At 36.8% G+C, this 11,740-nt stretch overlaps 1 protein-coding gene across 8 annotated transcripts in view; it reads right to left on the reverse strand.

The window, feature by feature from the left end:
* ZNF711 (zinc finger protein 711) overlaps positions 1-7,410 on the reverse strand; it is a 42,191-nt gene extending 34,781 nt beyond the window's left edge. Inside the window, exons 1-5 of one of the 8 annotated variants that reach the window (XM_006753466.2) lie at positions 7,268-7,410; positions 6,201-6,292; positions 5,431-5,555; positions 4,290-4,544; positions 3,818-3,925 (exon numbers count right to left, since the gene is read on the reverse strand). In XM_006753466.2, the coding sequence (XP_006753529.1) occupies positions 3,818-3,899 (82 nt within the window). In that variant the 5' untranslated portion in view covers positions 3,900-3,925; positions 4,290-4,544; positions 5,431-5,555; positions 6,201-6,292; positions 7,268-7,410. Of the gene's footprint in view, positions 1-3,817; positions 3,926-4,284; positions 4,545-5,430; positions 5,556-6,194; positions 6,615-7,267 lie in introns of those variants that run through there. The other 7 variants (XM_015562922.1, XM_006753462.2, XM_015562930.1 and 4 more) reach the window with 7 other exon arrangements.
* Positions 7,411-11,740: the final 4,330 nt, after the last annotated feature.

Below are 11,740 nucleotides of genomic sequence, written 5' to 3' on the forward strand. Positions count from 1 at the left end.
CATAAAAAAAACACCAACTAATACAAACTGGGAAGCTTATTTAAAACTAGAGGCTCAGTGCAAGAAATTCATGCACTGGGGAGGGGGGAGTCCTCTCAGCCCAGCCTGTGTTCTCTCACAGTTTGGGACCCCTTGGGGGATATTCAGCAGTTGGACATCCCTTTTGCAGTCCAGGATCTCTCTTGCAGCCGGGGACCCCTCACTCCTTACCGCTTGGCTAGCTATTCCTTAGCACTGCCTGGGAGGTGGGAGAGGTTCCTGCCACCGCCACTGTGCTCGGCAGCCATAAGCCCGGCTTCTGGCTGAGCGGTGCTCCAGCTGATTTGCATAGTAGGGTTTTATTATATAGGATTTGCAGCACAAAACAATATTGATCTTAGATTAAAAAGCACTTATGTATTTATAGTAGCCATTTCATCCCAACCAAGAATCTTATGGAATTTAGAGATATTGTTCCATATAGTGTATTTACGTGGCTAGCTCTACTTGTGTATGCTAAACTGTTTCACTAATATCATTAATTTATGTGATTACAAATATCTAAGTTTTTATGTTTGCAGAAATTTAAAGAGAATGTATCTAATTTTTAATTAAATTTTAGAATTAGGAAAGTTTAATGGATGGAGGGAAGACTAAACACAGGGAGGGGGAGGCTGTTTTCAGAAAGAAACCTAAATTAACAGAGCTAAAATTTCCATTGTCAAAAATCCTACCAATAAAGGTCCCTTTAGGTTTAGAACAGTTTGCATTTCTTAAAATAACCTAAGAAATGAAAAGACCCATATATGAAATTGAGCTCAGAACTGCAGATCAAAAAATATATAAATATATTGATCATTATATCCCACATATGAGTGAGATCATGGGATATTTATCTTTCTCCAACTGGCTTATTTCACTTAGCATAATGATCAACATAATTTGATGAACAAGAATAGATCAATCTAGAGACAAATGGTAGGGGAGGGAGGGTTAGAGAGCAACCAAAGGACTTGTATGCACGCATATTAGCATAACCAATGGACACAGACACTAGGGCAGTGGGGGCTTGCCGGAGGTAGGAATGGCTGGGTGGGGGGTTCAATTGGGGGAAAGGAGACATATGTAAAACTTCAGACAATAAAATTATATATATATATAATTTCCTTTCTATCTTCTAAGATTTCAGAATTTACTAAGGACAAATGGAAACCTAACTTATACTTTAGGTTAACATCATTGCTAAACACAAATGAGTGAACATTACCCATATTACCCATTTCTGATCTAACTGGATAGCCAACAAAATAATTTAACAAAAAAATGTAAAAGCAATTTAGTTGCCATCAATTTTTGTCTAGATTTAAAAGAGCATAAAATTAAATTAGAAAGGAATTTTAAAAGAATGCATCATTTCAAAACCAATAATCACGAAATTCTACTAGGAAACTGAATCATGAACAACTGTATAACAAAAAACTGTGGCTTTAATTTTTTTATGGTATAAGTAAGTTGATTTACTCTATTAAATTAATTTTAGAAAGGACTTTAAATTAAAGATCTGGAAGTAGTTCTCATATTTGCCCATTTTATTACTCATAAAAAGTAAGGGTATAATGAATAAAATTTTGCTTTCTATCCCATAACATGTTTACATGAGTATAACTGTGTCTATGTGTCTTTTCCCCAATTCAAATAAAGGTACTGTTTGATGAGCTGTTTATCCTGTGGTTTCATGTACACATTGGCACATTCCTCAAGGGCACTCATACTCCAGTCTGAGATGCAAAGCTTTAGGTTAAATACAAAAGCTTTCTAATGCATTAAAAATATTTAACAAGACAAATGTCTGCCAACTGATGAATGGATAAATAAATTTAGCTTACCCATGTAGTAGAGTATCATTTAGCAGTAAAAAGAAATGAAGTATTAATCTATGCTACAATATGGATAAAACTTGAAAACATTATGCTAGGTGAAAAGAAGCCAGACACAAAAGGTCACACATGGTATGATTCTACATCTATGAAATGTCCAGAACAGGTAAATCCATAGGCAGGAAGATGGGGGGTGGGGTAGGAAGTAACCGCTAATAGGTATGAGGTTTATTTTTACCATGACAAAATGTTCTGAAATTAGGTAATGGTGACAGCTGCACTTTGTAACTATACTAAAAACTACTGAATTATATTCTTTAAAATGGGTGAATTGTATAGTATATTAATTATATCTCAATAAAAATAAGAAAAAAGAATGTACATAAAAATATGTCAATACACATATTCTACTTCCCTAGCAATTAAAAGGAAATAAAGTATTAGATGTAATAAAGGATTAATTTACCATCAAAAAATAACATTCAGGAGGAACAATGAAAAGGAAGTTAAGAGGAACACCAAATATTTATCAGCACTGATCCGATATTTTTTTCAATCTTGGAAGGGAAATGCTACATTGCAGGTAACATTTTGTATTAAATAGAGAAAATGCTGTATTTCTTCCATTTTAAAAATACCTATTATTAAAAGGTAACAAATTAAAGTTGGCATTTCAACCAAAACATATTTAACATATTGAAGTTCACATATTCCAGTATTTTAAAAACTATCTCTAGCAAAGAATTCACAAAATTATTTGTGAAATCTTACTCTTCAGCCCTTTGCCCTACCTCTAAAATGTATTCCTATACTTTTTTCACCGCAAATCACTTCTAGGTTGTTCATAATCAACACAATTCATTCTGACTCTTAGAATAAATCCATGATTTCTTTCTATTTCTTCAATTAACTACACAGTCATCTTGATCTCCAACACATTTGTTCTTGAACTACACACTGTACCTTTAGTCATCAGGCCCACACTGTACCTTTAGTCATCAGGCAGAAATATCAAGGAATCAAAGAATTGGAGAATACCTTAAATGTTATCTTGTCCAACCTCTTCATACAAGTGAATTAAGTAATTTGCCCAAGTTTACACATATAGTTAATAGGACTGGCAAGACTGGAATTCATTTTTTTTGGGGGGGGGGCTTTACAATGGAACAAAATAATGAATTCAACCATATTATCTAATTTTATCTTTGACAATTCCATAATACCTCGTTTTGTTTACTTTTTATCCCAATTTACCATTTGTCTTTTTTACACTCATACTCTCACTGTAATCTTTTCTTCAACTTCTTCTACTCTATCCCTACATCTTATACTTCAGATACCTCTATCTTCTGTAATTCATATTGACCTTACCCAAATTGTTTCTTTGTGGACTCTCAATGGAGTCTTCACATTTTCATCAAAATGACTACACTTAAAAGACTACTGAAAAATGTTCACAAAAAAAGAATACTTTTTTGTTTTTAAAAATGTAATGCTATTAATAACAACTTTCTGAGAAAACAGTATCAGAATATAATTGATCACCTAGTACACAATTTTCCTGTATCACTTTATAAGCATCTAACTTCTTTAAAATGACTAAAGTATTTCCTTATCCAGCTTTATTAACAATTCAAATTAAAATATATTTTAGAAATCTAACTTAATATTTCCTACATGTAAGAACTGATAGTTATTTATGCAAATTGAGTTTTATATTTCCAATGGCATATTACCACTATATTCCAAGTATCCTTACCTCAACTTTCCCACAAAATTTTAATGGTTTTAAGTAGACAATAGACATATAGCTTTACTTTAATAAGTCTTAAAAAATGTGTTTTCCTAGCAAGAGAACAATATTTCATTGTAACTCTCCCCTTCTGCAATGTAGTTTTGATATTTCGTTTGTTCTGACTCTTAAAAAAGAAAGAAAAAGTACAACAAAGAAAATGCTTTACCAAAATCTTGCATAATCATGGTATGGGCCATTCTAGAGTCTGATGTGTACAATCCAAGACTGCCTCCTCCACCTGAATCCATACTTAGCAAAGTTCATTCACAAATCTCTGTAAAAGAAATGGTTTTTAAGTTTAAAAGCATGTAGGACAGTCAGTTGTTTTGAGAAAAAAAAATGCAATTGAAAACATGCCTCTCAACCAGGTGTGCATATTTCATTACAAAAGAAAACAAAACAAAAACCTTGATTAGATGCTTTATGTGACAACCATAAATTATAGAAGGGCCAAGTGGAAGTAAACCAAAGATAATGGAGAATGAGACACAGTAAGTGTGGTGAGCCATAGAGAAGTGAAAGAAGCAAGCAAAAGAACAATACTGTAGTGTTGAAGTTCCAGTTAAAATATAGGTTATAAAAGCAGAAGAAAAAGAACAGGATGACAACAGACAATAGTTGGGATATTTATACATTACTAGAGGACTCAGATGTCTAGTATTAATGAATTTCATCCAGTGGCTCTCATCCATTTCTTCCAGACCCACATCAGCCCTGCAGCGGAGCTCTGCAGATAAACGTGTTTCACCTCTGGCTCCAGGGGTTTTACTTATAATGTAAAATGTTCTATCCCAGTTTCCCGGGAGTTCTTTGGGTCAGTAAGGACTTCTGAGCTCACTCTACTACATTCTCTTGTCTCACAGTTTTGAGGACTCATGAAACATGATTGCTTCCTAAATATGGTAAAGATAAGATCAATCACATACAAAGACTTTAGCAAATTGTCTCTTACAGAATATATAGTTTACTTGCAATTGTTGGATTTTTTTCCCCATTAATGATTACTAAAGTCATTTTAGCCTCATATTAATTTTGAAAGCAAGGGATAAATACATTTCATTTCAAATGACTTATTTAAGATCACCAGATAGTATGAAACCTAAAGTCATGTGCTGTCACTCAACATATTTTTTATAACTACTTATGTGTATTTCCTCATCAAACCTAAGATTCTAAGTAAATATACCAAAAAAATCTGTAAATTTTATGTAACAATTATCTCCTTTTTAGATAGGAGTGTTTAATAAATAGGATATACTGCACAAAAGATGAGATTATATCATTAATAAACATTTTAGAAAGCTGCCATGTAAACTAACTTTATCCTTAAGTACAGGAGATCACTAAGATTTTTTCCTTGCCTTAAAGTTCTATAGATGTGGGAGAGTCTCACAGAGTAACTTCTATCAACATTTGAGTCATGCATATAAAATCCTACAACATATCAAATATTTTAGATAAAATTATTTGGTTATGTGTGAGCAAAATTACAAAGTTCTAGAAATTCTTGGCTGTATTTTATCTTTTTAAAAATACCACATTGTTTTCTGCCTTCAAAATGAAGTCAAGAGCATTCACAATAAACTGTGTGTTCAGAGGTAAGTTAAAATACCATGAGGACTTATTCTTAAAATTAAAAACATTGTACTATTTCAACTTTAATTAGAGCAATTGTTTTATTTATTACTAATAGAACAATTATAAATGTCTTTAAATGTTTTAAACACTTAATTTTGTTTAGTTATTAAATAAGATAAAACACTATAATTTGTTAATCACCTTAATATAGAGTCTTGAAGAAACTGTAGATTTTTCTTACATTGTAAAATAAAATGTGCAGCAATTTCTTTTTATTTTTCCTTCTGAACTATATTATTTTCTTTGGGGGAAAAAGTTTTCTTTACCTATTGTAAAAATACATTTAGAATTAGATATTTTAAAACATTTTAAACCAAAACGCTTACACAACTAAGAATTTTTCTTTACACTTTCAATTTGGGCTGATATGCTCAAATCTATTAATATAAAAAGCAACCATCTATTAATATAAGAAGCAACCATAGGGATTCCAACAGAAACGACTATCCATCTACTATGATATAAGCAATATTATTACACTTAGAATTCGACCACCTGATTAAAACAAAATCTTCTCTAAAGCACATTTTAAAAATCACTAGCAACTCCATATTTTGGAAAGCGAAAGAGAACCAACCAAGGGCAAGCTTTATCCTTGCCAGATCTATAGAGAAAAAGATGCACTAGCGCTTAGTGAAATGTAAAAACCTGAACACCTAATGCAACTATTATGGGAAGTGCCATGCTGTATGAATACCAAATAAATTTGAGCACATTTATTCCCATATAGGAAGTTTCAATAAGATCAATAATAAATAAGGTAGGAGAACAGCCAATAGATCCCTAGGCTTCTGAGTCTTCCCAAGAATCTATCTCGCTCCCATCTTTACTGAATGGAGGTAACCACCAAGAACGCTTTAAGTAAACATCTTTCCAGCAACGTAGGGGGAGCAGAAATCACATACACACACCAGTGTTACTCTCAGCAATCTCCTCTAAACATAGCTCATTCAGGTCCTAGCTTCTCCGTGATGTAAATTCGGTAAGGCATAGGAGAGAAATCCTAAGACGGCAAAACAAGAGAATGTGAAAGTAGTATTTGCAGGGATATGAGACAAAGGAGCCCTGGCAAGTAGCAGTATTGCAGCTTTGGACACAATCGTCTTCCCGCATAAGTCTGCCTTTCCCGAGACCATGCCAAGTTTCAATCGTTTCGAGCAGAACGCACACACGTGCCCTCATACATTACCCATCGGACTGGATCCTTAACCGAACCAGAGCACCTTCGCCACGGAAAGGCGGAGAACGAAGAGACCAGAAGACCCTTTCCCCGCCACCCTCCTTTCAGACGGTGCAGTGGTCTCCGCCGCCGCTACGCTCCCCACGCCGTGCAACCCACCCCCTCACCCTCCTCCCGCTCCCTCGGCTCCACTACATGGGAGAAGGCTGAGAACCAAAATGGTGGTGTGTTAGCAGAGGCTACACTTGCAGCACACCCCCCTCCCCCCCTTCCCGGCTCTGACGGCTCCCTATAGCCCTAAAATGCCCGATTCGGTCCCACCTCCTTGCAAACGCCGCCATCCCTCGCGAATTCCAAGGTTACCATTCGCGGCGGGCGGGGGTCGGGGGAGATGTGGGTGGGGGCGCGAGTGAAAGGAATATTGGGGGGAGGGGGAAGTAGCAGGATAAAATGCCTGGGGGACGTCGCATTCTTCACTTCACCGTTTTGTTTTCCGCCATTTTCCCGTCACCCAAAACCACCCACGGCTTTCAGGAGGGCTCTTGCCCCCAGGGGCTCTGGCCCTACGGAAAGAAAAGGTCCGCTGAGGAGACACTTCCCTCAATTCCTCCAGCCACCGCCGAGGCTGAGGAGAAGAACTGGGCGCCCGAGGGGGAGGGCAATTTAGGGACTAGACGCCACTTCCATTGTTCCCTTCGCCCTACAGTACAAGCCGTGCAAGCTCTCCTCCCCTCACAGGAGCGACACTGAGCGCAGGGGCCCCCAATCCCTCTATTTTCTCCTCAGGAGTCTCCTTACCTGCAGATGCCGCCGCCGCCAGTAAAATTCTGACCGCGCTCCGGATTTCTGAGGGGAAAGGGGGGGGGCGCAGCTGTGGATCAGGAAGGTCCTCACATTCGGGTTTCCGAGGTTCTGCAGCCGGAGCCAATCACAAGCTACTCTGCGTCTGGGAGGCGCGCGGCCTTGCCCTCCTTTATATCGCTGCCGGCTGCTGAGGTTGCATTACGTCACGCTGCCGCTGCTGCAGGGCGAGGGGCCGGAGGGGGAGCCTGCGCAGGCGCGGGAGCCCGGGAAGCTCTCGCTGGGTTTGGGCTTAGAGACCCCGCCAATCCGCTGTGGGAGCTGCAGCGCGGGGCGAGTCCGAGTCCGCAAGCCTGGATCTGGGCGAGCCCCCGAGGAGTTTCCTTGGGAAGATTTTCTGGTTTCCAGGTTTCCCAAGGGAATGAAAAGGGTAAGGGGGTGGGGGGGATTGTGGATCGGTGACTGAATGGCTGGCTACTCACTGAGCCTCCAATAGCTGTTGGACTACGTTTAAAAAAAAACACAAAAATCGCCCCCACCCTCGAGGAGGATTTGGCCAATTAGGCTGACCGGAGCGATGAGGTATGCCTCTCCCCGGTAACCGATGTGTGTTTTGAGGTTTTCATTCCTTCCTCCCTCCCTTCCTTTTCTATTCCGCACTGGTAGACAATGGGTTGAAGATAGAGTGAAGAAAGGCATAGAAGGGAAAGGTGGACAAGGGACCTAAATGAAGGGAATACTAAAATAGCTCCTAAATCTCTCACTTTGAACTGTAGCTGCACAAAATGGGAGAGCAGTGAGAAATTCAGTAGTGACTGGTGAGGAAAAAAGTGATGAGATGTGAGTAAAAGTTTGGATTTGCAGAGCCTTATACTGTATTCTGAAAATTTAGCTTTAGTACTATGAGCATTTGAAATAAATAGCGGTGTTTAAGCAGGGATAAGATAGGACCCTTTAAAAATAAAAAAGGTAACTCACTATCTTTGCCTAAATAATGTGAGTATTTTTACAAATAAAGCATGCTATTGTTCTCAGTTAGCTAGGCAATTTCTTCAGGTCTCTGAACCTAATACACCACTAAAAGTTTTAAAAAAGATAGAGACATGATGTGAAAGCCCTAGCCCAGTACCTGGCTCATAGTAGACCAGGTATCCTCAAGCTTTCTCTATGCAGGGTCAGGTAATAAATATTTTAGGCTTTGAGGGCCATAGTGTCTATGTCACAACTATTCAAATCCACAATTATGGTACAAATGCAGCCGTAAACATTATGTACACAAATGAATATGGCTGTGTTCCAGTAGAACTTTATTTAGGGACACTGACATTTAAGTTTTATGTCATTTTAGCATGTCATGAAAAATTCTTCTTGGAAGATTTTTCAACTATTTAAAAATGTAAAAACCATTCTTAGTTGTAGGCCATTAAAAAAAGGCAAAAATAAAATAAAGTGTAAACAAGAGTTTAAGAAAAACAGCTATCCAGATTTGGCCTGTGGTCTGTACTTTGCCAACTCCTATAGGTGTTAAATATTTACACTTTTACTTTTCCTCCTAGATGAAGAAAGGTATTTGTATGAGTGTATTCCTATACATGATGTGTTTCTATGTTGGATACTCTGGCAAGTCCTACTTGAAAGTTTTCCTACCAGTGACAATTCCAATAGGACATTGATGGAAGAAAGCTAAGAAAAATGGAGAGTTTTTACATTAATAACCTTTGTGAATGGTACACTGTAGTAGGTAGTTTTTAAAACCTGAAGATCATCTTTGCTCCTCTCTCTTTCTCCAAACATCTGGTCCATCAAAGTGTCTTCAGAATTCTACTTCCTTAATATCTGTGAAAGTCATCCTTCCCCCCCCCACCCATTCCTAATGTCATTACCTTGTTCAGGTTCACATCCCTTCTTACTTGGATTGTTGCAACACCTTCCTAATTAGTTTCTCTGTGTCCACTTGTTCATCAGATCCTGAAATCAGAAATCACCAAATCATAAAACTATCTCAAATCAAGCCTCCCTCCCCACTACAATTTCACTTCAGCTGAAGCCCTCAATAAATGGGACTGTGCAAAAACTTCCCGATTCATTTTTCCTTCAAGTCTCCCTTTACTCCAGTTGGTATCTTTTCTAGTGTAAAGTCTACACTACCACAGAAATCACTTACATAACAAAACAAACAAAATTGAGTATCTCACTCCTCTGCTTAAACATTGCTGTCAATTCCCATTAGAAGTCTAGGTTGATACCCAGGCAAGGACAGAAGGAGGTTTATGGGAATCCCAGTTGGCAACAATGTGGAAGATAATCCAACATATGTTGTTTAGATATTTGGTAGATATTGATTCAAAGGAGTGCATTGGATGCTACATTAAGGATGGTTGTTTGTGCTATTATTTTAAATAGTTGGTTTTTTAAATCTCCTTCAGCGTTTTTATAGTTTAATATTAACCCTAAGGCCAATAATATTAATTAGATGCCATAAACTCTTTGTAATTTGTATCTTGCTTTGTTTTGTAGCTTGCTCACTTCATTTCCCTCTACTCACTTCGGTAATCTTGGCTAACTAATAGTATTATGTTATGTACATTTAGAAACCACATATTGCCCTCTTGTCATATGTTTCTGGAGTCAAAGTTTGTTATGATATATATTTCCTTTAACCTCAAGCTTTTCTATGAAAACTCTTAGCCTTCTTACTTTAATAGTAACCTGACCATCTCCCAACGAAATAATCTAAAATAAATTGACATAAGCACATTCTGGGTCATCAGACCACCCTATAACTGAACACTACCATACATTATCAACACTTATGTTTGTATTTGTTTTTATAAGCACACTGACACCAGATAGTACAACTTTAATTGTTTTGGGTTAAATTGAAATTAAGGAGTCAGACTTTGTATGTAAATTATATTATCCTCTACCAGGTGTACTGTATATAATACAATTACTTGGTTGTTAGAATAAACTGGCCCGGGAAGTGAGTCATCCCACAGTGTATGATAAGACAAGCTGCACTCAATGTGCCATTGTGGAGTCACATTCATGTTGTGAACTGTAATTTAGTTTCAGCAAAACAATATAATGCACAACATTAAATTAATCCTGTTAATTTATTAGTTTTGTTTATTGTTTTGGTTTTATAATTGATAAGCACTGTAAGCCTAAGGCACACGTAGCTCTACTCTTGTTTATGTTTAAATAACGTTATAATAAAACAATTTAAGTCAACATTGAGAGTACAAATTTTTCCTTTTAAATTAATCTGTAACAAACAATACAAAATGATGCACAAAAGGGCTCGGAATACTATTCTACATAAAAAGTATTGGGGCTCTTATGGGGGAATAGTTAATTCCGGAGTTGAGAGAGGAAATAAATAAGATGAGATTGTTTTATTGCTCAGTCTGTGAGCAAGAAAACAGTCAGACCAATGGGATAATATCCAAAGTTCATAGAGCACTGAAAAATAATAGTAACTACAAGTAATTAATTGAAACACATTGAATATAGAAAAAAATGCTGAATTCATAAAGAATACTGAAAGAGGGGAATAGAGAAAGATCCCCCTCCCCCAATCCCAGAGAATAGTGGGTACTATTTGAAGTAAGACTAACACCTTATTCTGACAATTAGCAATTTAAAAAAAAGAACTCAGTATTTTCTGTTTTTTCATGTACAAACTATTTCAGGTCAGCCAAATAGCCCCTGTTTGATGACAGCAAGTTACTTTCACAAGAAATTCAATTATTAACTGTCAAAATATAGAAATAAACATAGAAAATGACAATTTTATAACTGCTAATAAAGTAAAAGATCAAGCAGTGATCATCAATGGGTGAAATATTAGATGTAAAACTGATGGAAGCTTGATAAAGGAGCTCACACTGTCATCACCTGACCTCTCTAATCAGTTTCTCAGCATCTTCACCAGTATTTGGTATTATTACTATTTTTTACTTCAGCTGGTCTAATAAATATGTAGTAATTTCTCATTGTGGTGTTAATTTGTATTTGTCTGATAGCTAGTTTTTTTTTAATATAGTTTATTGATTTTTTACAGAGAGGAAGGGAGAGAGTCAGAAACATCGATGAGAGAGAAACATCTACCAGCTGCCTCCTGCACATCTCCCACTGGGGATGTGCCCACAACCCAGGTACATGCCCTTGACCGGAATCGAACCTGGGACCTTTCAGTCCGCAGGCCGACGCTCTATCCACTGAGCCAAACCAGTTCTGGCTGATAGCTAGTTTTGATTAAAAAAAAATTTCATGTGTTTATTTGCCATAACCTCTTTGGTGAAGTGTCTGTTCAAGTTCTTTGCCCATCTTTTAATGTGATTGTTTCCTTATTGTTGAGTTTCAGTCTTGAAAATATATATATATATATATATATATATATATATATATATATATATATCTACACTAAAAAAAGAGAAAAATGAAAAAATGGTAAATGGCGTATGA

This window comes from Myotis davidii, unplaced genomic scaffold, assembly GCF_000327345.1.
Source record: "Myotis davidii unplaced genomic scaffold, ASM32734v1 scaffold291, whole genome shotgun sequence".
Taxonomy (NCBI): domain Eukaryota; kingdom Metazoa; phylum Chordata; class Mammalia; order Chiroptera; family Vespertilionidae; genus Myotis; species Myotis davidii.